Raw genomic sequence first — 26,817 nt, 5'->3', positions numbered from 1 at the left:
GCAGATTACAAACAGAGAGGAGCCGAAGCAGCAACAGAGTGACAAAGCAGTCCCACCAAACAGTGTTTTCATGCAAACATGGTCTAAAACTGACAAGTCTTGCTGCTCAAACTTAGATGAATTGATTCTTACACAGATCTGTTTTTTATGCTGTGATTCATTCCTAGTTTTATGGTCATTTCTTCACTTCAGCAACTTTCAGAAATTGTGTAACTTAGAGCTAATTTAGGGGGGAAAATTCCCCAGGTTGCTTCACTGACCTTAACATATTAGACATTGTCAGCAGATGACTCAGTTGCCATGGAGCTGGCTCTGTTTATTCATGATATAACAAAAATATTAAGCATAAATATAGGAATTATGTCAATAATAATGTATTTATTAACACTTCCTTGCATCTTTTGGCTTTGGTGTAAAGATGCATTTCAGCAATGGTATTGTTTTAACGTATATATATTATCATTAAACATCTATCTTATTACATGGTCAATCTAACAGGTTCGATATCTACAGAGAAAGAAAAAGTGTAAGTTTCAGTAGGACTAATGTTTAAGTTAAAAGCCTTTAATTGTCACCCTGAAAACGTTTTTATGTTATCCAGCGCGTAAATGAGTTAAGGCTTAATTAAAGCAGCATGTATTGTCCTGTTTGGCTTAACAAGTGATTTCAGATAGGAAGTAGTGGCTGGAGCAGGGGCAGAGCCAGGAGGTGGCCACCCCAGCCAAGGGATTGCTTCTTCTCATGGGGAGGTGAATGCAGCTGCATTCCATCCATCCATCCATCCATCCATCCATCCATCCATCCATCCATCCATCCATTTTCTTACACCCTTGTCCCTAGCGAGGTCAAGAGGGGTGCTGGTGCCTCTCTCGTTTGGGCGAGAGGTGGGGTCACCCTGGACAGGTCACCAGTCCATCGCAGCCTGTTTGATATTGTTTACTATTAATACATTTATATAGAGATGTCTTGTGTTTGGGATTCACCAGCTTCACACATTTCTCATATTAGATTTCAAAACAAAAGGGAATTTCCCTGGGAGACAAAGCAACTCAGGTGTCAGTATTAGAAACCAATAGATTGTTTTTTAATGTATTTCAGAGATAGGAAAACATGAACAACAGCCTGCATGGTCAAACAATTTTTTTATTTATGTTATCAATAGCAGGGGTCTATTTGCATGTCTGTTCCTGTTCCAGCAGCTGAAGCCTGTAGAATGAGACACAATGCTGGACTCACCATGAGCAACATGACCTCTAACTCCAGCCTTGTGTTATCAGCAAACTTATATATTCATTCTGCTCACATATACACAAATGATTACATGCACACACACCCACACAGATGCACATGCATGTGTACAGATGTGGCTTTTGAAGGTTTTGACGTGGGCGCTGCTTCTGCGTCAACTTTTTCCTACGGGGAGACTTTCCACTTGTCTTTTTTTCCATGAGGCCTTTGAGAGTGCACTTTTAAAAAAGATTCTACTTTGAATTTTTAATTTTTTTAAATAAAATTCTGCCATTCTTATTCTCAAATTGTGCAGTAATTACTTTCCACAGGGCAGCATGAATATTTGCAAAAATGCCTGAATTAGAAAGAGATGATTGTTGCTTTAAAGGTTGTTTGCATAACCTGGTCGTGTTCATTTTAAAAGATCTTCCATTTGGCTGAGTTTGGGGTGTTTCATCCCTCAGTAAGGAAGTTTCCTGTTCATGCAAATGTAGCAATCTGTATACTTGTGTTTCTGTTTATTCAGACGGTTGCACAGGAAGAGGTTTCAACAGATTGCTGTGTGCGCAGGTGTGCCATCTCTGCAAAGACATAACTTTCTTTATATTCCAGCGAAATCAAAGAACTTTTGTTCGTTATGGAGATTGGTGTGCTTGTGTAATGATGTGGTATTCGTTTTGAGGCTATTGTTGTAACCAAAATAGGTTAAAGTCATGTTACGCCACAACAAAATGTCTCAAAAACTGAAAATCTAATTCATAAATATTGTTGTAAAAATTATTTTTTTAAGAGATGAGCTGAAATAAGGACAGTGTGGATCACATGGAGCCCAGCACAGGGCTGAGACACAGCAGCTCCTCAGAGCCCCGTCTATAGATAACTCCAGTGTTGCTATCACATGTGCAGCGCGTTACCATATAAGACAGTTATATGACTAACTCTGCACACTGACATACTATGTGGGAAGTCATGATTCATGCAAGCTGCATTTAAATCAGCATAGCCCAAAAATACTCTGGCATGCCATCACACAAACACACACACACTCACAATCATACATACTTTAGTTGCTCAGTCATCCTCACCACCCACAGACGCTGATAGGCTTAGATGCCTGCTGGTAGCATGCAGAGAGAGACATTAGAAAGTTGTCACAGCATAGAGTGGAAAAACAAAATGACTGGATCTGTGCTAAGACCTTCCTGAGGTAAAACCATCCAGCTGATAACTCTTCATCGTTGTGTATGTTTTGTTTTTTGGGGGGGGTTTTTGTGAAATGGAAATCTGATGTTAAAGAGAAATAAACTTCAGCTTCTGTAGAAGTCAGTGCATTTCACTAGCTCCTGGTCAGTGGATCGAGCATAACTTCTTCTGCACATGCTGATACTTTTCTCTGTTTCGTGTTATAAGATGTTTGCTTTCTTTTTGTTAATTTTGTCAACAGCACCAGAGATTTTTTTGTAACTTTTCGGTCTCTGTGCTTGATGCAGAGTGATTGAGCCTCAGTTCATGTTGATGACGTGTAGATATATCTGTCTTTGATTCAGTGTGGGCTCCAAATCATTCAGATCCTTTAAACGGTTAGGCTAAGTGCAGACTCATGTGGGGAAGGTCATGCAGGTGAGGTGGCTGTGTGGTTCTCAGGCTGACTGTGATTGGTTAAAGGTTTGTGCAGCACTCTGGAGGTGGTCCTGGTTATCCAAAATGACCTCTGAGCATGTAAAGACCATCACCCAGCCGGACTGCTTTAAAGTTGGGAGTTGATTTCTCATACTTTGAACTGAAGTTTACTTCTCATGCTTTTATCAAATTTGGGGTATTTTAGTTGCACTTGGTTTTTCTCTACAAACAGCTGAAGTGGAGTCATTTCTAATACATACTATATAACATTTTATTGTCTTTATTTTTACATTTACTGCTTCATACAGTATGTATGGCTTTGGCCTAATTGCATCCAACAGATATAAATAATAAATTCCAATAAAAACATGTTCATCCTCAGTGTAATGACAGAGATCTGGAGGGAACCTCACAGTAACACGGTGTTCATGTTCCTCTCTCTTCCTGAATGGGCTCTGATGAGAATGCTGTGAGAGCAAAAGCAGCAATTGAGACTAATCCTTTTTATTGCAAGGAGCCACAGGGTAATATCTGTTTATTACAAACCTGCTCTGTAAATGAGTCACTGAGAAACAGGTCAAAAATTATGAATTTGATGGAAATATTGTCAAATGTGTAAAACTGATCAACTTATGACTCAAATATACAATACAGAAGATTGATGGTGTTGCAAATAAGGCCATAAGCTTCTGTTTCTACCTCTGTCCTCCCTGCTGAACTGGAATGACTCAACTTGTGCTATTATTGCTCATTACACTACCACATTATTACAATTATTAGATGGTTCTCACAAATTATGATCATTACAAATATGCCATTCCATTCTAGATAGAAGATGTGTTTGTATGGACTTTCTCTAACATAATATAAAATAATATATTTCCAGATGCCCGAAGGTTTATCTGTTGCTGGTTGAACATGGGAAGAGAGTTTCAAATCAAGTCCTCTCCTGATGTGTGCTGAAAGGCCTGTCAGAGAAGAAGAAGCCATTACTACATACCCAAAGTACAGTTTGCAAATGCACTAATTGACTGATATGTTACTGGAAGTTAGTCTGAAAAGAGATGAAAAAGAGGCAGAAGAGGGGAAAAAGAGATGGAGGCAAGAAAGAAGAAGCAGACACCAAAAGGATAAAAGATGCAACAATGAGACTAGTTTAGATTATGTCTGATGCCAGCTCAGCAAAGACAGAAGTCACGCGAATAAATTAACTATTAAAGAATTTGGACGAGAATTAACCAAAAGACAAGAGAGAGCCACAGATGCAGCTATGGTGACAAATAGAGCAGCAGATTAGTTAATCTCATTAATAGTAGCATTTCATCCTGAATAGTCTCTTATGCTTCCCGGTGTTATTATATAGCAGAGATGAAACCAAACAGGCAGAGGGACAAGAGAAAGCAGCTAAAATGACAACTACAGGAAGGCAGAAGGAGACAACAAGTTACAGCTGTGTACAAGAGAATATAAGACCTGCTGTCCAGCCCATCAGAGATCACCCTCCCCCCCCAAAGCTCCCAAAAAATATAGCAATGACCCAAAGCATATTGCAAAATTCACAACACAGTAGCTTAAGGACAGCAAAGTGTTTAGGAGTGGCCATCACAAAGTCTTGCTCTCAGTCCCTGTGCACCAGTTGTGAACTACACAGTGAGAACGCTGTGGAAGGATACCCAGAATGTTTTACACAAGTTTATAGTTGAAGGCAGCAAATACAGATGTCAGTGAACAAAGTAATGATGGAAAATCTCTTATTGTTCTGGAATTTATCAAATTGAAAAATGTTGGTAATACTAACTGAACTAAAACAGAGAAAATTCAATTTGATCTAATATCAGACAGAGAGGAATTCCTGGTTGTCCTCTGCTACAGTGTATGGAAATGTTTGCAGGTCAGGGGTGTTAGCAATATAAGTGATCTGTTACCCCAAAAACTGTGTTTGTGTTGATGAGGAAGTAATGTCAATCTTCATCCACAGCTCTGGTCCAGCCTGCAGTAAACCCTGTGGTCGGCTCTGAGCCTTCTCACTTCTCAGCACGAGAATGTCAGTAGCTCCAGAAGAGGCCTGAGAGCTCCTGGTCAAATAAAGAAAAAATCTGCAGAAAGGATAAGCTATCCGGAATGTCAGATTTTTGTTTCAAACTGTTATCTTCTGAAGTTTATATCTGGACATGTCAGTTGGTGCACACCTGTGGACATCTTCTCGTGCAGTCTGTGTCATTAATATTTTCTACACGGCAACATGGTAGAAATATTGTGTTTAGAGTGTTCTATGCATCGCAACCACATCTACAGGATGGAAGATGTGTTTGCGTGGATTTCTTAGAAGACAGGTCATTATCCCAGGAAAGCCAGAGAGAAATATTTTGGTGGGCCAGCCAGGAGCACAGTTGTTGTTGATGTAGTTGTTAAAATGGAGAGCTGTAACTGTCAAACTATTCCTACAAGTTGGTCAGAGTTGAACATTAACACAGAGCTTTACTTCCCTAACTGTAGTCTGTGTTTGTGTGCCTCTGCTTGTGTGAGACATCATTGTTACTGTGTTTTCCTGTGGGTAGTAGATTATTTACATGGGGCCTCCTCTGCTGAGTTGTCAGTTGTGTTTATTCCTGTGGCTGACTGGACAAAAGCTCAGATCCCAAGGCTGCTCCTTTACTGCTGTAGTTCAAGCTTAGGGTCAGAGGTTCAGGCTGTCTGCTGGTGTGTTTCTCAACTGTTGGAGGATTTGTTTCCAGACATGTTTATTTAAAAATAAATAATAAGTAATTGAAGCTTACATTTTTCAGTTTCCTCAACTTTGTGAGAAAAGTTTTTTAAAAAGCTGCATAGATGTTTATAATGCTAACTTATTGCTCATGTATATATATATATATTGCTCATGTAATATTCTCAGTGCCTTTCTGGCTGCTTTAAGAAATAATTAAACTGGGATAGCTGGGTACAGACAACAACTGTAAAAAGAATTACATATAATATTGGAGCCTTTAACATAAGACATAAGATTTTTTATTTGTCATTATGTTTCCAGAACATAACAAAATTGTCGTGGTACCCTCAGTAAAAAATGGATAGATAAATAAAGTCTCAGTTAGGCAGTAGTCATTTTAGCCAGGAAATAGTTTCATTTTTACAGGAGTACGGCTTTTCATTGTTTTTCATTCTGATTGCCATTTTCTTTAAACAAAGAAACCTTTTGTCTTCACGAGCTGGAGGATAGTCTCTGACTTCTTGCTTGACGTATTAATACACATCAGTTCACAACTTACAAATATGTACCAAACTGAATAATGATTGTAAATATAGTAATTGCAGGTCTACTTATAGCAGGGGTCTCAAACTCCAGTCCTCAAGGGCCGCTGTCCTGCAGTTTTTAGATGCACCACAAGTACAAAACACTGGAATGAAATGGCTTAATTACCTCCTCCTTGTGTAGATCAGTTCTCCAGAGTCTTGCTAATGACTTAATTATTCTATTCAGGTGTGGTGCAGCAGAGGCACATCTAAAAGTTGCAGGACAGCGGCCCTCGAGGACTGAAGTTTGAGACCCCTGACTTATAGACACCAGTAAGGATGAACTTTCTGTCTGATTTTACCAAGAGGATTTCAGATACATTTTCTCTTTATCAAATGGACATTTTCTCCTGTTGAGTATATGAAATTTGAGTCAGTGGGCATTGCTTTGATTTTTTCGGTTATTCTGTCCTTAAAGCTGCAGTATGTAACTTTCATTAAAAAAAATGTTTTTTACATACTTGTTAAAACTGCCCCTGTGTTGTGACAGTTTAATATGAGACAGGTAATCTATGAAACAGTGGAGCTCTTCTGCCTTCTCCCTACAGAAACAGGACCTATCAGAGCCAGGAGGAGGATCTTAGTGCTGTCAATCATCTCTGTGTGCATGATGCTCACACCATCCCCCTTGTTCTCTGCTACGCTACAGTTAGTTCCCCAAACCGGACCTGCCATGAATGAAGAAACTAGTTAGCATGATGGATGAACAGTCATCCTCAACATGTGCTTATCTGCATCATGTCCTGCTGACTAAAGTATTCCTCACATTAGACAGACACTGGGTTCTGTGCTCTGTTTGTCTCAACACCTTAATGCTACTCTCTTAAGTTTGTACTATATCACTACATCACACACATTACACAGTCTTTTAAGATGGTCGTTGAGGTTTTGAGATAGGTCAGACATGAGTTAACTTCAACCTCCGTTCTGTACCAGCTCTTTTTAGCAGATCATTGAGGCATAAAGGACACATGTAAATCACAGATTGAAAGTATGATCTGAAAGGGGATTATGACTCATGTGCTCACTCAGGGAGTGCAAATAAAGTTTTCGTTATCTACCATCTTGTTTTTTACGTTAATTTCTTCCCGATCAGAAGTAGAGTGTTTGAATTAGAAGAATTAATGAGGATGTTATTCTCGGTGATCACATCTAACCAGATGCGCAGTATAGGGGGGGAAAGTTATGACAATTCTAAGGGCCCCTGACCAACAGTGGGCCCTCCACAATTTATTTATTTATTTTTTGTTCATAGAAAAAAAAAAAATTGGGCCCCTGTCAATAACAAAATGAATCATATTGTATTTTCGAAGATTGTTTTTAGCAGTAAAAATTTAATGTTCCCACTTCCAGACCAAAAAACACATCCATATTTACCCTGAACCCTCCTGGATCTGCATGAAATGGTTTGTTCCTGCTTGGAGGGGCTTGATGGTGACGGTGTTCAGCAGCAGTCAGTAGAAAACAAGAACGACTGTGGCAGCTACTATGCTGCTAAGAAAAATAATAAAGTCAGGTTTTCAAAAAAAAAAAAATAATAGAGAGAGAGAAAAAGGCAAGAGTGACTATTTATAACCCAGTTTTTCTCCAAGAGAGGTGGGTAGACTGTGTGAGATTATCAACCATTTAGCATAGTTAGCTTATCTACAAACTACTGTTTGCCTCAATTTCACTAGCATCTAATGAATTAAGGAAAAAATTTTAAAAATATTCATATATTTAACGTGTCCCTGTACCTTTTACCACTTAACAACAAATGAGTCAGTCAGGAGCAGCTCTAGTCCATGTCCCTCCTGATCCTCTCCTGAGTGAAATTAAAGCTGCAGTATGTAACTTTTATAAAAATATATATATTTTTTTCACATATTTGTTAAAACTGACATTATGTTGTGACAGTATGGTATGAGAGATAATCTGTGAAAAATCTATTTCCTCTGCTTTCTAAAAGTCCTAGATACAACCAGTCAGTGGCAGGAGAGTTTTAGTGCTGTCAATCACAATCTCATGTGGCTGCTCATCCTCCCTCCCCTTCCTCTGTGCTATGCTGCAACTAGCATAGCCTGTTGTAAATGCTTAGTCTAGTTTGCAAAGCTACCAGTGACGGCAGATAAACAACTTTCCTGTAATGATAAGTTGTTTCTCCACCACTGGCACATATAGCAGTGAGTGAATGAAGTTGATTAACAGCACTAAGACCCTCCTCCTGGTTCTTATTGGTTGTTTTGGCCGGAACGTTGCATTACTTTAGCCAGCAATAGTAATTCAGGGACAAAGTGGAGGAGATTGGTTGTTTTCACAGATTGTCTGTCTCATAACAAACTGTCACAACATGTTGACAGCTTTAACAAATACGGAGAAAGCATATTTTTTTATTAAAGTTATATACTGCAGCTTGAATAAAATGCAACTACATAGCATTTTTTGAGAAGTCTGGATTGCTTTATGTGTATTGTGCACGTTGCCTATGACTTGCTCATGGGGAGAGACATTTCAGTAATCTAAAACTAACAGAAAAAAGTTAAGCAACCTTCTTGCATACTGTATGTGGACTGTTGGATGTAAAATTCATGAGCAGTAAATATTGTCCTAGTGTCAGTATTGGACCAAAGAAAGAAAGGCAGTTGCAAGCCTTTAAAATTGTGACTCTTTTGATAGGTCAGATAGACTCAAGAAATTGTAACAGCAGCTGCATGGGGTGGGGGGGCAATTTCATTTTTGTGAGGGGGCCCAACGCCATCTAACCCTCAACATTTATCTGAAAAACTACACCAACTAAAGCAAACACACACACGCCCACACACACAAGCGCCTAAGGGCTGTTCAGGGAAAATATAATTTTGAACATTGTGTAGAACTAGGCCAAAAGGACAAAGTCACCTCTTCATTCTGATTCAGTTCACTGGTGTTCTTGTGACAACCTGCTTGTTACACTGAGCTGGCTGCATTTTTTCCTCTCTCATTTTAAGACCTGCCATAATCACGCCCAGTCTCCACCAGGACTCACCTGATTGGTCTGCTGCTCAAGCTGGTTTCTTTCATGTTGCCATCTTTGCAAACGGGATGGCATAGATGCTTTATGCCATCCAAACGGGGTGATTGCAACAACGGCCGCTACCATTCCGACACACATACAGCCATGAATGAAATAAATCTGATGCTGTTTAACCCCTTGTCTTTTGCTTGTCACATCACTGTATGTTGTTGGGTGGCTGCAATCTTTGTGGGCCTGATAAAAATCCAAACAAAATAAAAATACGTCTGCTCCTGTGCTCCAGCTGCTTCAACATGTCAAATGGAAGTCCTGGAATCCTGTGACGTCACCGAATCAAAACTTGCTCATGATAAAAGAAAAAACTGAAACTTGGTTCTGCCTCTGACAGACTTTTATCACATCAACTCTCTTGCTATGGGGCAAATTTGTGCAGGAGCTTTTGCCTGCCTATGGACTTTGGGGAAGTATATGAGGAAAAATGGACTTGTGTTAATTTATCCGCAGAGATGAAAATACAAGGTCTTTTGTGTAAAAAACTGTTTTTATCATTCCTTGTAAAAAAAACAAGGTCTACAAATTGTAGTGTTTGGTCTTCGTGTTATGTAAAAACTAACTCAATTAAATCCTACTTGTCAGGAGGGATACATGGATGGCAACACTCCAAAGAAATATACTAGAAAACTTTGTAAATCATCACATAGTCCTAGTCTGTAAATCAAAGTACTCCCCTGCTCTTCATTAAGGTATCCTTAGCGATTGTGTTCAGAGGAACACAGTAGGAAAACAGAGGAGCAGAAAACCCAAATACAGTGTGGTTTGTGTCAGCAAATGTAGCCGTCAAAAGATTTTCTACCTTGTAAACAGAAGCACTCAGAGCAGAGAAATGCCAACATGATCTCATATAAAGGTCATATGAGGACGTTGTGTTTGTGTAAGTGTGTGTTTAGTGGGTGTTGGACAAAAGATGGAGCTCTCCTTCCAGGGATGGGTGAGCAGAACGATGTTTGGAGGGAAACCAGTTGAACTGTCTCATCGCTTGAAGTAAATATGGAATCACATTCCATAAATATGGAAGTATTGAGCTCACAGATATCAAACAAACCTAATTCCATTTCAGTTTCAAATTTTGTACATTGGTACTTTATTAAACAGGCTGAGTGATGAGGCTGGCTGCTGTAGACTGCCGTTACTGATGTCAGTCCCATGGCATGCACTCACTGGACTTGATTGTAAGCTGACTCCACCCATGTTGTGCTTCTATTTCTAGGGTGTGAGCGGCATGTCCGTGGATGAGAAGACTGAAGACCCCATGTATGTGTATGAGTCGACGGTTCATTGTACCAATATCCTCCTCTGCCTTAATGACCAGCGGAAGCAGGATATCCTGTGTGATGTGACTGTCCTGGTGGAGGGCAAGGAGTTCCGAGGGCACCGGGCCGTGCTGGCTGCCTGCAGCGAGTATTTTCTCCAGGCGCTGGTTGGCCAAGCAGAGAATGCCTTGGTGGTTAGCCTTCCAGAAGAGGTAGGTCCGATAACACACTGCTTCCACTGCTACACTTGTTCTCGTGCTTGCTTAGAACCAGTTCTTTATGTTTCTACTGCGTCAAACTCTTGTTCTGGTCACTGATAAACTGTTTCTTTCTTAGCACTAACTCAGTGGGGAGAAAATGCTTATTTAGGAGCTGGAGGTAGAATATGGAGACCAACAAACAAAATCTGAGCGATTTGTTTAAATCTCCAGAGTTATTGTTTTCATTTGCTAAAACACAGAACCTTCAACATTAAATCAAAGTCAAATGTTGGCATAACAAGCTCATTGTTTCTACCATCTTGGTGTGTGACCTTTACACAATCTTTCAGAGTTTAAGGAGGTTAGTGCACCATTAAAAAGTGGTGCTCACAGCTCATATTTTCTGAATCCATTAACAGAGTTTTCTTGAACTGCTTTCTTCATGGTTTAAAAAAGCACAATAGGCAGCAAATTTTCATGACAACTTGAGACAGGGGGGCCAGGATGCTAATAAAGGTTGATTGTATCTCATTTGTAGCATGTGAAGAGCTTGAAGGCATCTTTCCTTGGGCATGCAGATTATCAGGAACTGGCTGAAAGTGTAAAACCAGAAGAGGATGTACAGTTATGAAAGCTGTTAGCAACATGGGAATGGGATACTTCATTCTTCTTTGATCAAGCAAAGTCAAAACAAGTTTGCTGTAGTTTTTGAAGTCTCATTTCAAATTTGTGATAGGAGGAACAGGTGGGTACACTGTGTTGCACACGTCTCTAGAGTATCCGTTAGCTATAGAACCCAAGTATGTTCATTTGGGTCTCACTGTATTGCAGCTGTTACAGACTACTTTTAGAGGTGGGTTTCTAAGTAGAACTAAAATAATAGCCTGAGTCTTAAAGACATAAGAGTGATCCTAGAAAACTAAGATCATATGAATGATGTTCCTCAAGAGATTCATGGCCTGCTCTCACTGTAATTTCACTGAATGAAAGAAATGCATTATCTTTAGTGTCTGTCTTTTTGCATTATCATACTTGAAAGGACTCCCTTGTGTTATTGCGTGATGGGGAGGAGAGAGCTCAGCAATCAACAAGCAATAGAAGCAGGTTGATCTTCCGGACAGATCACAGGCTAATGAAGCACAGCCGCAGTCAGGCTTCAGAACACCACTTTATACCTCGTCATCACAGTAATTCCTCCCTTCTACAGCTGAGTCAGGTGCTGAGCAGAACAAACAGCTGTTGTACCTCATTTCAACACTGGTACACTCCATCCATCCATCCCTCCATTATCTTACACACTTATCCCTAATGGGGTCACCAGTGGTGCTGATCTCTATCTCCAGTGGTCAACTGGCAAGAGGTGGGGTCACCCTGCACAGGGTCCAGTCCATCACAAGGCAACACGTGCACTCTAAATGGAAAATTGTATTGAGTGATGATAGCATCAAATTTGCTATCATCACTCACTCACTTTTAGCAAGTTTCTTGGAATTTGTGGTTGAAAAGTCTCTCCAGCTTTGTACTGGAGATGGATTCGTTAATTTTTTTTCTGTGTTGGAAATTACTTTGACTCAATACTGCATGTATCCTAGTACAAATGCTTTACTTGAGGTTTTTTTTATTTTCTGGAGCCAGTATTATATATTTTTTGTTTATATTATGTATTTCAAATATTTAATGTAATTAGTAATTCTGTGAAGTGGGAAAGAGGGGTGCTGTTGGCGCAGAGGTAAAACACAACTAAACTAAATGAGGTTCACTTACTAATCTTAAGCTTACTTAACTTAATTTGTTTGAGCCAATGAGTTTGCATATTTTTTTAAGTAAGGCGAAGATTTTACAGCACTACAGGGACAGATAGGAGACTTCTTGGAGTTTGGTTCTCATACCAAAATGTGAATCTTCAGGACACTCAGAGCTGGTGCTAATTACCAGCAAACATAATAACAAAAAGGCTAACGAGCAGAATTTGGTATTTATGGAAGGTGTTCTTAGCAAGGTGAAGAGCACAAGAATTGAGGAACAGCCATGACAATGACACTATGTGGGTGGGTGGAGTATGATTGAATCATATTATTGTTCTGAGAAGAGATGGCAGGAAAAATCTGTTATAATTAGGTCTGTCATCCATTGTAGGATAAAGATAAAGATGTGACATAAGGGAACATTATTTAGTCTGTAGCAGTTTGATTGCCAATGAGTTTGCATAAATTGCCATTTAGCATGTGCTATCTCACACCAGCCAGCGCCAGGGACATGTAGCACTCAGCAGCAGGTTGAACAGCACCTTACCTCCGTGTCACTTTGTACTGATCAGAGTCAGGAGTTCTCCACAGAGTCCAAAACTTCTGTTCACATTTTCTTCAGTTATTTTTGTGTATTTTAGTACAAAATGATAAAATGATTTATGACGTGTCCTGAAACCCTGACTGAATCCATGTGAAGGAACGACCTGATTCACCACCAGAGGCCAAAGCAAATACTGGTCACACTGGAATAATTACATGATAAAGGCACCCCCTTGACATATTGATGTCACACACACACACACACCCACCCCCACACCCACACACATCTCTAAAGATGCTGCTGTGAAAACTGGGCCACATCCTGCATGTGCAATGGAGCTGTGGATCCTCAGTGGGACCAGAATGCATTAATAAAGTAATACCTGTCACATGTTTATTTGTTTTGTTTTGTTTTTTTTTACAGAAAAGACCACTTGAATCAAATTGTCATCTTATATAAAATGAATATGTTTTCTCTTCCTAACTCAGATAATTACTGCGTGGCAGAACTTTCAGTCACTTCCATTCAGTGGCTGCTGGTGTAAATAAAGTGTGAGCTGCTGTGTGTTTCAGGTGTGACGTGGACGCGTTGAAGTAAATGTTCAATGAAGGTGTCTTTAATGTTGTGGGGATAGTTACTGCTGTAATAAACCACATTCCTTTGGTCCATTTCCTTATGTTTTGACAGTTTCACATTTTATTGAAATTGCTGCATGATACAAAATGAAAACCCTGGACACAGAGAATTAGTATAGTGAGAATTAGTGCTATATTTTTAGGAGAATTTTCCTACTGTAAAGTAAATCTCCCAAAGTTTGGGATGTACAGAGGAGTTGCCTGTCAGAGGCAGGTTAGTTACCTCCGGGGTAACTAACCTGTTTACCTCCATCCACCCTGCCATCAACTTTTACCAGATTCCCTTTTACTTGCTGAAAAGTCCCCACAGAATGATGCTGCCCCCACCACTTCTCAAGGTCAAAGTGTGAGTTTTCTACTTCTAACATGTTTCCCATGTACAAAACATGCCTTGTGGAGGAATTCGACTTTTTTCAACAATCTGACACTCTACCATAAAGCCAGATCTCTAGGCTGCAAAACTAACAGCTGTCTGGTCCACAGACTGTCCCTCCTTAGCTGCTCTTCCAGATGAACCATGAGCTTCTTGGCTGCTTCCCTGATTAGTGCTCTCCTGTCAGTTGGCTGGATGACCATGGCTTGGTAGTTTGTAGTTGTGCCATTTTCTTTCTCTTTGCAGATGATGGATGGAAAGAGTTTTGAAAGATGCTTGAAGCTTTGGATATTGTTTTATATTGCTCTGTATCCTAATAATACTGCTGATAATATTTCTATAACATTTATATTTATATTTTATATTTGTTTTTAGTTATAGAGATAGCTATAATATCCCTTTCATGCATAGCAGTCTGCAGTGGACAGCTATCTAAAAGACATTTTCTTGTGTTTCTTGTGGATTTTTATGTTATAAATGCACACTGACCACTGAAGTGGACACTAGGTCATCATACATTACACTATCAACTACTGTCCATCCACTGCAAGTGCAAGAACATTTTTGTTAAATCCAATATGGCAGACAGACAAAAAAGTAACTCATAAATATCCAGTCCCTCCTTCTACTGTAGAGGACTCTTGCAGGTAAAAAAAATATTGTGAAATCAAGTAACACCTGAATATTAATACTGATGTATTTTCCAAATAACTTTGTATTTGGAGAAAATTCCAACTGATCATGTAGAAAAAAAATCATAGAATTATTTTATTTATTTATTTTTTTTGCTATTTTTTCCCTACCTTTTTTATACCTTAAGAAGATTAAAACACTTTTGAAAAAAATCTTTACATAAAAGATCATAATTCATGCATGAAAGGGATATTTACTTATGTCACTTTGCTGAATTTGCTTACCATTAAAATTGTCTGACACTTTTGTTTAAACAAAGAGCCAGACAGACAGACAGATTAATTCCACTCAGTCTGTTTTCAAGCCTTTATTTCCACCATCCACTGATGGTTGTTTTTTATGTCTCATGTCTCACCATGCTTTCTGGTCAGTGGCTTCAGTCTGCTGATGCATCCCTGCCTCCAGCCTGAACGCCGTCTTCTCCAGGATGCTGGGGGAGGGTCTTTTCTGCCGCCACTTTTCCATGTCAGCTCAGAACTGCATCTTTCAGCATTGCTACTTGTGCTGAAGCAGCACTTGACTGACACTCATATATCTGACTGTGCAGCATCTGCAGTAATGCCACCTATGGGTATCCACTGGTGTTGATCAGCTCCTTGTCTCTAGCTGGGAGGAAGGGAGACATTAGGTCAGATGAAACAAAGACCACTCCTCCACTGTTTCTGTCCATGTTGCCATCACCCCCCTCTTGTGGCCTGTAAGCCCCCGGAGTTGCAGGAGCTGGCACAGCTGGTGACATCATCTCTCTCTAATGTGATTGTAGGCTTGCACAGTGGCAGCCAGTTGTTTCAGAGGGCTTTGTTGGTTATCACATCATGAGGACAAAATAATCCTGCTTTCACTCTGGCATTGTTGAAAGGTGACAGAGGGAAGCACACTGCTTACCTCATATTTACATCATTTCAACTGAGATTCAGCAGATCTGGAGTCATGATAATCAGCAATCCATTAATCAGAACTAATGAGAGGAATCAGAGTGAGACGTCTCCACTGAAGAAACATGGTCGTATTGTATTCAGACAAGATGTAAATGAAATATGTACTTTGCTGATCATTTTATTGTTCTTTGTGAGAACTCTGTGGAGGAATGAAGGGTTTTACTTTGAGGCCTGCAGATGGAACTAAGTGGGCTGCCATAAGAAAAGAAATGAGTGGGACTGTGATCCAGCAACCAGACCTCAGATGTTCCAGAATTCCTACAAAAAACCACTTGGGTTTCATAGATGTGCCACTAGGTCATCTGACTCTTTAGAATGAGTCTAAAAATACACATTTAACTGTCTCACTGTCCTTTAAATGTTCAGATGTTACTGTAAAATCTATCTAACTGTAGATAGATTTTATAGATAGATAGTTCGTCTGCTATAAAACAGAATGCTGGGTGTTCACAGTCTTCTACACTGGACATATTTGTTTTGTCATTTTGTTTTAAGTTGGATATAAAAATTCACACACCCATTGATAGGTATTTTTCCTTTCGAACCTAAATAAAAGAAAGAACCACAGACAACGTATTATGAATTTTATAGCCAAGCTTTTGCAAAAGGAGAAAACACAGAGAACTGCTCCTCTGACCAGTTCACCATGTGTTCTGAAACTCTGCAGTAGAGCTTGTCTTTTTATTAACACAAAACAAAAGCAAAGGGGGCTGGTGCTGATAAGATTAGGAGCCCCCGAAACGAACACAATCAAACACAGTTTTACGACTAAGGAATTTCTACCTAGGGGACAGTCAGGAAAAACAACAAAGGTCGTAAAACTTCTGATACAATCAACTAGCAACCCAGTTCCTAGGTGTGATAACTAATCAAAGGTCTGAGAAACACATTGTTAACTGTTTCACATGAAGATAAACAGACAGTAGTGACTTCCAGGTCAGTTCATACACACATAAGGAAGAGAATCACTTTAAAAGAAAATCACAATGTTCTTTAGACTGAATGTAATCTGAAGGAATAATAAATGATAATACCAACAAATCTCTAACACCCATGTTAACATTCCAGGTTTTTGTTATGGTAAAAAAAGTATGACAAAGATAAATCATGTCATAACTTTAACTATTCAACTGAAAACCAAACAAATGTGTTAGAGGGAGAATGCCCTTAAACTAACACCTCTAGAAACAACTTCTGATTCCATTCCAGCCGTTAGTTTTCTTGACTGGACACTAACCATCAATAACAGAGAATCTGCATAAACATAAATAAACCTCAGCTGTCCTATTAGGACTCTCTCACTATTTCTAGTTTACATCCTTCAACTCCAGCCATAGTTTTCAGAGGTGCCTCAAATGATCAGAAGGATCTTATTGTACAAAGGCTTCAGTAAAAAGAAGGATCCCAAACATCTGCAGAACTGCTAGACAGTCTTTAAAAATGTTAGAGATGTCAGCAGAGAGGCTGACAAAAACACTGCAGGGCTCAGGGATGTTGGGGTGAGTTCCCAAAAATTTCTAACTCAATGCTGATACCAAGAAAAATACTTGATGGACGTTTATATGAAGGCATAGCATTATTTTAATAAAAGTTCAGAAAAATATAGAAATTACAGTATGACTATATTTTCTTTGCCTCATTCAGGCCAAAACCAACAAACAAGCCTTTTAAACACAAAATGATAATTTAAATGTATCACTTTTCTGTAAAGCAAAACTATAGATAGATAACACTTAGATGTGATATATTTTATGGATATATATATCTTGCATTCAGCTGTAAAATGTATCTCCAAAAAGATTTTTGATAGTGTATTATCTGTGTTTTTTATTTATATTTCTATATGGCTTCTGATAGATGTCTAAGGATTTTTAAAGAAAATGTGTGTTGATTTCTGGATGATTTGGTGTCAATTTAACAGATGGAAGCCGTGGGAGAAAAGAACCAGGATGGACTGGAATAAAAGGATTTCATTATCAAACATCTGCAACAAGCATTTCTAGTCAAGTTGTTGGGATAATCATATGGTTAGGTTGATACATTTTGTCAAAACATTGAAATTAAAATCCTTCTTCATTTCCTAACCATATTTTCTGGTGGGATCTACAGAAACACTGTTATGATCCTCTGCAACGTTAAATATATTTGTAGCAGTTTATGTTTTGAAGACAATCTCTGCATTTGTTCCTCTGTCCACCTGGGTTTTTAATATTGGTAAATAGACTTAACCTTAAATTTTTGCCAGGTAATAAATCAATGACAATATTTTATTGAGGAATATAAAATGTCAATAAAAAGGATGAAGACCAGTTCTATGCTTCAATAACAAAGAAAATGCAAGCCAATATAAATTTGATTTGCATTACAAATGTACAAAACCTATTTGGATAACTGCAAACATATTTGCAGTTATCCAAATAGGTTTTGTACATTACATTGATTGTTGAGAAAGTGTAAGTTTTACTACATCCATGATATTAAGCATGTCCCAAGATGCTCTAGGGAATTGTGTTCAATTTACAGCAGGTATAAATAAATCCCTTTAGTTATTGATATGTTGGTTTGGCTTACAAACTGGATTCAAAATTCTGTTTTTTTTTTTTTTTTGCAAAGTGCCTCAAGATGGCATTAGGGGGTTAGGGTAGGGTAGGGTAGGGTAGGGATAGGGTTAGGGTTAGGGTTAGGGTTAGTTCAGAACTAAATGATAACTGTACTGAACTGAACTCAATCCAGTTTGAACATTTGAAATAGTTCAAAATAGACAAATATTGTGACATACTCTGTCCATATCGCCTAGCTCTACACTCTTATGACCCTGTGTCTTTATTGTCTTTGTGTGCAAATAAACAAAAATGGCCCAGAAACAAAGGCTAAAATATTCCAGACATAAGCTGATAATCAACATCTATTCACTAAACTCTGTGTGGGCCTGACCTGCACAATGCCTTCTAATCTGAAGGCGCCTCACACAGACTTGTCTCATACCAAGTGCTTGGCTCGAACAATCACACACATGCAGCTTGTTAGACAGATGGTGGTAGTAAGGAGCCAGGAACGGCGCTTTCCCTCTACAGATGGGGGTTGGTTCATTGGTAGGAGATGAAGAGGAAACATTACAGAGAGGAATGATAAGCTACAGTGGGAGTAGGGCTTACGCTTCTACCCACCCCCTCTGGTCCAGCAGGGGGTCTATCTCAACCGATACTAGGACACATCTCATGTGGCACGCTAACAGAGACGATGCGTTCTCTTTGTCTGGTGGCACGAGGCGAGATAGAGGAGCACCTTTAGCAGCCAGCCTGCCAGGTGACAGCCTGAAGTGTCATCCTCTCATTTAAGCTCTTTGAGTTAAACCTGCAAAACCCTGAATGATTAACAGAGAGCCTCACTCTTTATGTAGAGAATGCAAAGATTTCATCAGTTGGATCTGAAAGATGCTCTGTTCAGGCACAACTAAACCTGACTTCTCGCCTGTATGTCAGCTTTTATCTGTTAGAAAAGCTCCTGTGAGTCATAATTTCAAAAATGACTAATGATATTACCTCTGTTTATTTTAAAGGGTGTAAAGATGGGGTTATACCCTCCCCAGTGTGCTTTCTGTACTATAAACTCCACCAGCAGTGGATTAGACATTCACTATCTGATTTAATCCACTGTCAGGGGAGGGGGGCTCATTTAGCTTCAGGGTGAGGAAAGTCTGAGCTTCAGCTGTCTCTGAGGATGGCACTTTGTTCACATCCCCAATAGAAAATCTTACAGTGACTGAAAATGATGCTTACATTTTTCTCGTAAAGTTTAAAGTGGACACATCATGCTTGTAAATAATTTCTTTTCACATGTAAATCATTCGCTTATGGTCTATATAAAGTAGAACTGCAATGCTTTGGTCTGAATTCCTGGTTGTTGTAGCTCCTCTGTTCTGAGATGCCACTTAGAGAAACCCGTCACTGTATGCAGATGTGGAATCACAAAGGTCTACTTGGATGCAATATTGGATAGAATATTCAGTCGCCTGGGTCAGTGTACTGATAAGGGATTCATACAAATTAATAATCCAGTTATTTGTAATTGTCATAATTTTCCCTCCACTTTGCAATGAGTTGCTTTATGTTTATTTGTCCCATAAGGCTAATGAAAATATAATGAAGTATACAGCTATAATTTGACAAAATGTAGAAAATTTATGGTGTGAATACTTTTGAACTACCCTGTATTTATAAATTTAGAAACATATGTAGACAGAAGGATAAAATTTCCAGAATCCAGATAAAAAAATCTAATAATATGTTGGTAGAGTCTGAATAGAATGCAGCTCTAGTGCAAGTTGTGGTGTAGATCAGGTCTTTCCATTGTGGAGTTAGGTAAGTTGCTGAGATGAAGTCATTATTTTCTGCAGCATGCTGTGGTCTTTGCACTGTTTCCTCCTCCAGCATTTCAGCCTAATCCACTGCTGACAATGTGCAGTTCATCGTCTCTTTTAGATCCACAGAGCTGTTACTCAGACACAGCTTTATGGAAGCTTATTCAGCAGATCTGATGGAACAGAAGGTTTTCTCCTGCATGGTGAAATAGTCTATTGTCATGCTTTGCTATGTCATTAGCATGCATGACATGCAGGAATTCACTGAAGCACATTTGCATAAATTAGACTGGGAAGGCAGCAGTAGTGCTTGTGAAGGCACAGGGTGTGTTCTGATATTATACAGCTCAGTTTGTTTATGAAAGGATATCCAGCAGGCCGGACACTACCTGTCATTTCCTGCCTTGTAATGGTAGCATTTGGCCTGCTCAGACCCAGAGCAGAGTTGTTAGCTTCTAGCTTGTCTTACTAACTTGTCTCATTCTTTATTTCTTAAAGCTGAAATGTGTCAGCTGTTCTAGCAGACAGTTAATGAGCAGGAAAGTCCCTGTTCTTCCACTTTTAACAGTTAGGTTCCAACACTGCTCCTTTCTCCCTACCTTTCATTTTTCTCCTGAATGTACCCTTCTGCCTTCCTTCATCCTTTTCCCTTCACTTTATGCTTTTGTTTAATAGGCTGTGGTGGTGCTTGTAACAGTGGAGTAATCACATATGGTGCTGGGCACACATAAAGATGTGCTCCCACTGGTAGCTGCTGCTGATTCTAGCTGAAAACAGATCTCTGGTAGCTCAGCAATTTTCCTCCAGCAGCTTTGCTATTTATCAGCAGCTCTGGATGCAGCTTTTTCAGGCTGCTACTGCCACACCATCAGCACAACTGCTCATCGGGTTTCTGGGAGTGTGTGTGCCTGAAGTCAAACTATGTGATGGCTGTTTATTTAGCGTACACCAGGCTACTGCGTATATGTGTTCTGTGACTGTCAGCCCTCAGGAGATCATGAGAAAGAAGATCAACCACAGTAAAAAAAAAAAAATCACATGTAGAGGTCAAAGGGATTAAAATGACTATAGACATAAGACAGATGTGACTGAAGTAACTTTTTTATCCATTATGAGTACTATAGTAACTAAGAAAGCTGAAAAGAGATCGGTCAGTATCTCAGACTGGCATTTTGTTCTGCTGCTACCAACATCTGGACCGCATTCAGACTTCCATCAGAACGGATCAGCAGTAGTAGATCCTGAAAGGATGTCTGCCTTTATTAACAACCTCTATCCTGATATGGATGATGGATCAGATAATTACAGAGATTGAAGTATTTTATAATTTTTTTTACCCTGAAGACCATGTTGGACAATGGCTACTCTTCCATGTAAAACAAGTGCAAAACATAACATGTCCAGCCTGTCAGAGCGAGACAAATGATTATAAAAAGTAAAAGATCTAGAAATACATTCTTTGGTTAAAGCAATAGGGGCAAGCACTGTGGTATGTCACAAACACGAACCAAGAATAACATGCTTTCTTCAGTAATCACAAAATACTCAAAGGAACATTACATAAATAATAATTTTAAAAATATAATAAGTTAATTGAATAAAATACAGGAATAAAGACAGTTAAAACATATAGAGGGAAAATACTGCCTGACCTTTTATGATATAATAATATGTAAAACATAGAATAGAATAGAATAGAATAGAATAGAATAGAAATTCAGATATAACAGATATATAGGTTCACACAAAATGTTAACAATATTAAAAATGAATAATAATATATGATTTTTCTGTTAAGATTAACAATAATAATAATAAAATACAGTACAAGACTATTATAGAAAGTAATGTGAAGAAATAAACATATTGGACTCACTTAATGTAATGTGTATTTCTTTTTTTTTATATCATGACTGTAAAAAGAATGAGGGGTCTCTGTATGCAGCTGAGTTGCGTTTACTCTTTTGCCCATGCCGTGTCTGAAACCTCTGCACCTCTCCTCCGCTCACAAAGCAGCCGATAAACAGTTTGCATTCTGTGTCTCGTTCCCAGATGATGTCTGTTGAGGCTCGTAAGGCGAGTTGCACCAGTCAGCCTCTGAGAAGGTGTGTCAAGTAGATAAACAATGCTGTAGTCACTCTGGAGTGAAACCACAATAATTACATTTAACAGGTTTTAACTGTGGCCACAGAAAAAGCCCAGATAAAGCTGCAGGGATTAGTTGTTTGACCCGAGTGGAGTGTTCACCCTGCTATAGACCTTATCCTGATCCCTCCCTGCAGACAGACCAACGTCTTGGACTCCTTTCTCTCATCTCTTACGTTCAGTGACAACAGGAGCAGAGAGAGACCTGCAACTCTCCAGGCCCTGACTATTAGCTAATTATCTGGCATTAAGTCCAAATGGAAGACTTCCCTCTTACATCCCATGCCACATGGCCGCTACAGGGATAAGCTGTGTTCTTACAAATTCACAACCACTTGCCCTGAGGACGCAGGGGGCACTGACAGAATGAGTGAGACTGGAGAGCCAGGGCAGGACCGTGACCATACTGGCTTTTTTATTCCATTTAGCAGGATTAGATCTACTTAACACTGTATCTATCAAAATATGGTAACAAATTCAGTTTTTAAAATGAAGTGTAAAATCTGTACATTGGTTATAAATAGAACCGCCTTGAGAAATGTTCATCATTTACACAAACCATGTTTCATTTAAAGCATCAATTTATGTTTTATTCACACAGGAATGGGTCTATGTAAAACTGATAAAATCACAGGCAAGAATTGTCAGTCTGAAGGAATGTCCCACATGGTGCTATAGGAATGAAGGTGCACACAAGCCTGCCTGTAGATCTTAGTGCAGGTGCAATGCTGATCTGATAAAATGATTAACTCTTCCTTTACTCTCGTTGTGTTTGCTGCAGCTGTCTCATCTCATCATACTCCAGCTAATTTGAACTATGGCTCTGCTCATGGTAATGCTGGCAATTTCCCTTTTTTTCCTCTTTGCAGGTCACTGCCAGGGGATTCGCCCCATTGTTGCAGTTTGCCTACACTGCTAAGCTGTTACTCAGCAGAGAAAATATCCAGGAGGTCATCCGCTGTGCAGAATTCCTGCGCATGCACAACCTCGAGGACTCATGCTTTCGCTTCCTGGAGGCTCAGCTACGCAGAGAGGAGGACAACCTCATGCTTTGCCACAGGGGGGCACCGGAGGCTATCAACTCAGAGGATGAAAGCATGCAGTCAGAGTGTGAAAGACCCGCCTCCCCAAGGACACGGCATTGTGCAGACACCCTGGCCTCCGTTCAGAGTCCTGATGATGACAGGTTAGCAATGACTGTGTCCAGTAACTTGACAGATGGCCGGCTGGACTTTGAGCGACATGGAGCATCAGATCTACCACGATGCCCAAAGTACAGAAAATATCAGTGGGCTTGTAACAAGCACAATAATGACACTTCCTCACACACCAGTACCTCAGGTTTTCCAAGCACAATTAAGGAGAGCAGCATCAGTGGGGTTCTGCCGGGTCAGGGCAGGCTGCCTGTGACACAGATAAAAGTTGAACCGCAGGCAGAGGAAGAGACCATCTCTTTGTGCCTGTCAGGAGATGAACAGGATGTCAGGGACAAGGACAGTGTGACAGCTATGGAAATGGATAACCCCTTATCTCTGGAAAGAACCAAGAGAAACAAGTCCTCATCTTGCCTCCAAGCCTACTTCAAGAAAGGAATAGACCTTCCTAGTCTGTCCAACACTTCACAGCAGCTACTCACCAACAGACTTGTCTGCCCCCAGGACAAAGGAAACTCTCAGGGAGATCATAAAAAAGACTTCAGGCCTTTTACTGGGGAGCTGGATCTGTCTGTTACATCCCCAAAGGAGGTAGATGGTTTCCCTGCAGGGTTGTCTCTGAAGTCTGCTTCCTGTGATGGTGTCTGCAAACAGGAAGTTGAGCTAGACCGCCGAAGTGTCATATTTTCCTCAGGGGCCTCCAATCGTCTGGGACCGCCAGCACATTCCTACCCCGGTGGGAACTCTTTGGAAATGGAGCTTTCTGATCAAGTGACAAAAGGACTGTGGGCTGAAGCCTGCCAGTCCCTCCCAAACTCCCAGGCTTATTCTCCCAGCACCACTTCCTCTGAGCCCCCAGTCCTTTCACGTCCACGCCCCAACACCAGCTGCCCAGTGCCAATCAAAGTATGCCCACGCTCTCCTCCTTGTGAGACGCGCACCAGAACTTCCAGCTCCTGCTCCTCTTACTCCTATGCGGAGGACGGTAGCGGAGGCTCTCCCTGCAGCCTGCCCCAGTTCGAGTTCTCCTCCTCGCCATGCTCCAACGTGGCACGATGCCTCAATGTGGACCAGCAGGAGCAAAGTGTGGGAGGGGATGCTCGTTTCAACCAGGTGCGACCCAAAATCAAATGTGAGCAGTCCTATGGAACCAACTCAAGCGACGAGTCCGGGTCCTTCTCAGAAGGAGACAGTGAGTCATGCCATGCTCAAGAGCGAGGGCCAGAGGTGAGCGGGAACACACTCCCTGTCACATGTAGTAGAATATCACCACCATAATGGCTAATTATTTTACAGTGGCCTTCTTTCTGGGTCTGCATTAGTAGTCATTAAGTCACTATTTAATTGAAGCAAGACTGTTCAGTACAAGATTTACAGGACTACCAAAAGGCACAGATGGGCTTTGATATTATTCATTTGCTTTATGCCCTGCTTTAAATGGCTCTAGTGACTCTGAGTATTGAAGCTTAGAGTCTCCAGGACAGTCTACATGCAGGATGCTATGGGTTGGATTTAGGATTAAGTCTTCACCAGTTCTTAAAAGAACCGGCCTTATACACTATATTTAGAATATCTAACAAAGCTAATTACCAGAAAATACACTTCATATGATGTGTATTTTCTGGTTTATAAACCATTCAAAATATTGGTTATGTTGTTAAACGCTGGTAAATTTGACATGTGAACATAAAGTTTTACACTGCTACCCTAAAGGTAGAGGAGGAAGGTATTAGCTCAGACTCATGATGAGACTAAAACACAGCTCATCTGTGCTGACAAGAATGAATAGACAATCCTCTAAACATCCCGTCGTAATCCACCTGGAGAAACGTCCTCCAAACCTCAGACTAGACGACTGTTGTTGTTTATGTGATAAAGATCAGTGAGAGGCTGATTGCCACCCCAGAATAACCCAGGCATAAAGACAGTGAGACTAGTAGATTTTGACCAAGATTGAGAAACTATTTTTGGCTCATAAATTGAATTGTTCTTTGCTGTTCTGTGGTTTTTCTGTTATTTGAATACACATTTCCAAACTTCCCTCTCAGGATTCTCTTAGGATTAAAAAATAGGTTTCTATCTCACTGTATGGAATATAAAATGCATCTCTTATGAATTATACATGTGGGGGTTTGTGTACCACACTGCTCATTGTATGTGGAGTCTATAACATGACATGCTGCTTGTTGCAGAGTGTGAACTTGTGACCTTTGAATTCTCTGTTTCCCTGCCATCTTTATTCTTTTGATATTACACTCAGAGATATTTGCCGGAGGTGTGAGAAAAAAAATTCTGATGAGATTTGTGAAGAGGGCTGCTCTAAGTGTACAGAGAGAGCAGGAGGAACTGGAGAGAAATAGTGTGTTACCATGGCAATGAAATTCACATAACACATTGGTATGTTGGAGCATCATGAAAGGGGTGTGCAACAGTTCTGCTGCACCAACAGGCTCAGATATAATATGTGATTATTACCCTCACTCTATGGCCTAAAACATTCATCCCCATCAGAATCATAGAGCTCTGATGAGCTGAACATGTCTCTGTAAATTATATGGAACTCATTCATAAGACTGTTATTATTATCAGTGAAAACAAGACAAAATGACAAGGAGGCATTTCAGTCCCTTTTATCATTTCTCTGTGTGGGCACACGCTTTATTATTTATGTGTCAGCCACTGTACATACCGGCTTTCTCCACACAATATCCTCTGTCAAATCTGTATTGAGTCACACAGGGTTATCTGCCAGCGTTCTGCTCACTATCACAAACAATTGATAAGACTCTTCATGAATGAATATGGCTCAGATCTGCTTCTTATGCAGTGTGTTACTTATAGTAAGGATCACTGAGTCACCTCTATGGCTTGTTAAAGTAAAGTTACATCATTCTTTCTGAGACACACTTTTAGATAAACAAATGCAATAAACTTTACTATAATTAGTTAATGAAAATAACTCAGGTGGAGAAATAAAGCACTTTATTAGGACTACACCTGCACATTTATTTCCCATGATGGCCCTCTCTGGGACTCATTCTTAACTTTGTACAGAGAAGGCTCGAAGAGATTAAAAATAGCTGAATCTCAGGATAAGTTAAGCATATGCTGCAGATTCCATGAAAAAGAAAGTTGTTTAAATATAAGCCCAGTCTAAGGTCATGTTGTAGGCAAGTGCCAGTAGGAGGATAGAGGTTAACTTACCACTATTGATGCCAGTCTATCTGACACTTACTTATTGTAACCAGAATAGCAAAGTGTCATCTCCAGTCTACTTAAGTGGCAAACAAGCCAAACTTATATAAAGTAATAAATGTATAATAAAATGCCAGCAATTACTGCAAACAAAAATCATGAGAATAAAGAGAGTAAATACAGAGAAGTGAGGATGACAGCAGAGTAAATCCTCCTGCAGCCTCAGTTTAACTATTAACTGTGAGCCAAGGGGAAAAAAGTAAAGAAAAACTCACAGGAGATCTACAGGAATGGTTGTTGAAAATGTTTCCCATGTCTTTTCAATGTTGTGTATATGTTTTAAACGTGTCAGTGGCTTGACAGAGCAAATACTAGAGTTCCTTTCATCAAGG

At 39.8% G+C, this 26,817-nt stretch overlaps 1 protein-coding gene across 2 annotated transcripts in view; it reads left to right on the top strand.

The window, feature by feature from the left end:
* Positions 1-26,817, top strand: part of bach2b (BTB and CNC homology 1, basic leucine zipper transcription factor 2b) — an 84,532-nt gene that overhangs the window by 45,685 nt on the left and 12,030 nt on the right. For both annotated transcript variants that reach the window (XM_032584404.1, XM_032584403.1), the window contains 2 exons: positions 10,401-10,655; positions 22,946-24,457. In XM_032584404.1, the coding sequence (XP_032440295.1) occupies positions 10,413-10,655; positions 22,946-24,457 (1,755 nt within the window). In that variant the 5' untranslated portion in view covers positions 10,401-10,412. The remainder of the gene's footprint in view (positions 1-10,400; positions 10,656-22,945; positions 24,458-26,817) is intronic.

The sequence above is a fragment of the Xiphophorus hellerii genome, chromosome 15 (assembly GCF_003331165.1).
Source record: "Xiphophorus hellerii strain 12219 chromosome 15, Xiphophorus_hellerii-4.1, whole genome shotgun sequence".
Taxonomy (NCBI): Eukaryota; Metazoa; Chordata; class Actinopteri; order Cyprinodontiformes; family Poeciliidae; genus Xiphophorus; species Xiphophorus hellerii.
The sequence above is the reverse complement of the archived record's forward strand: the minus strand, read 5'-3'. Positions and strand labels throughout refer to the sequence as shown.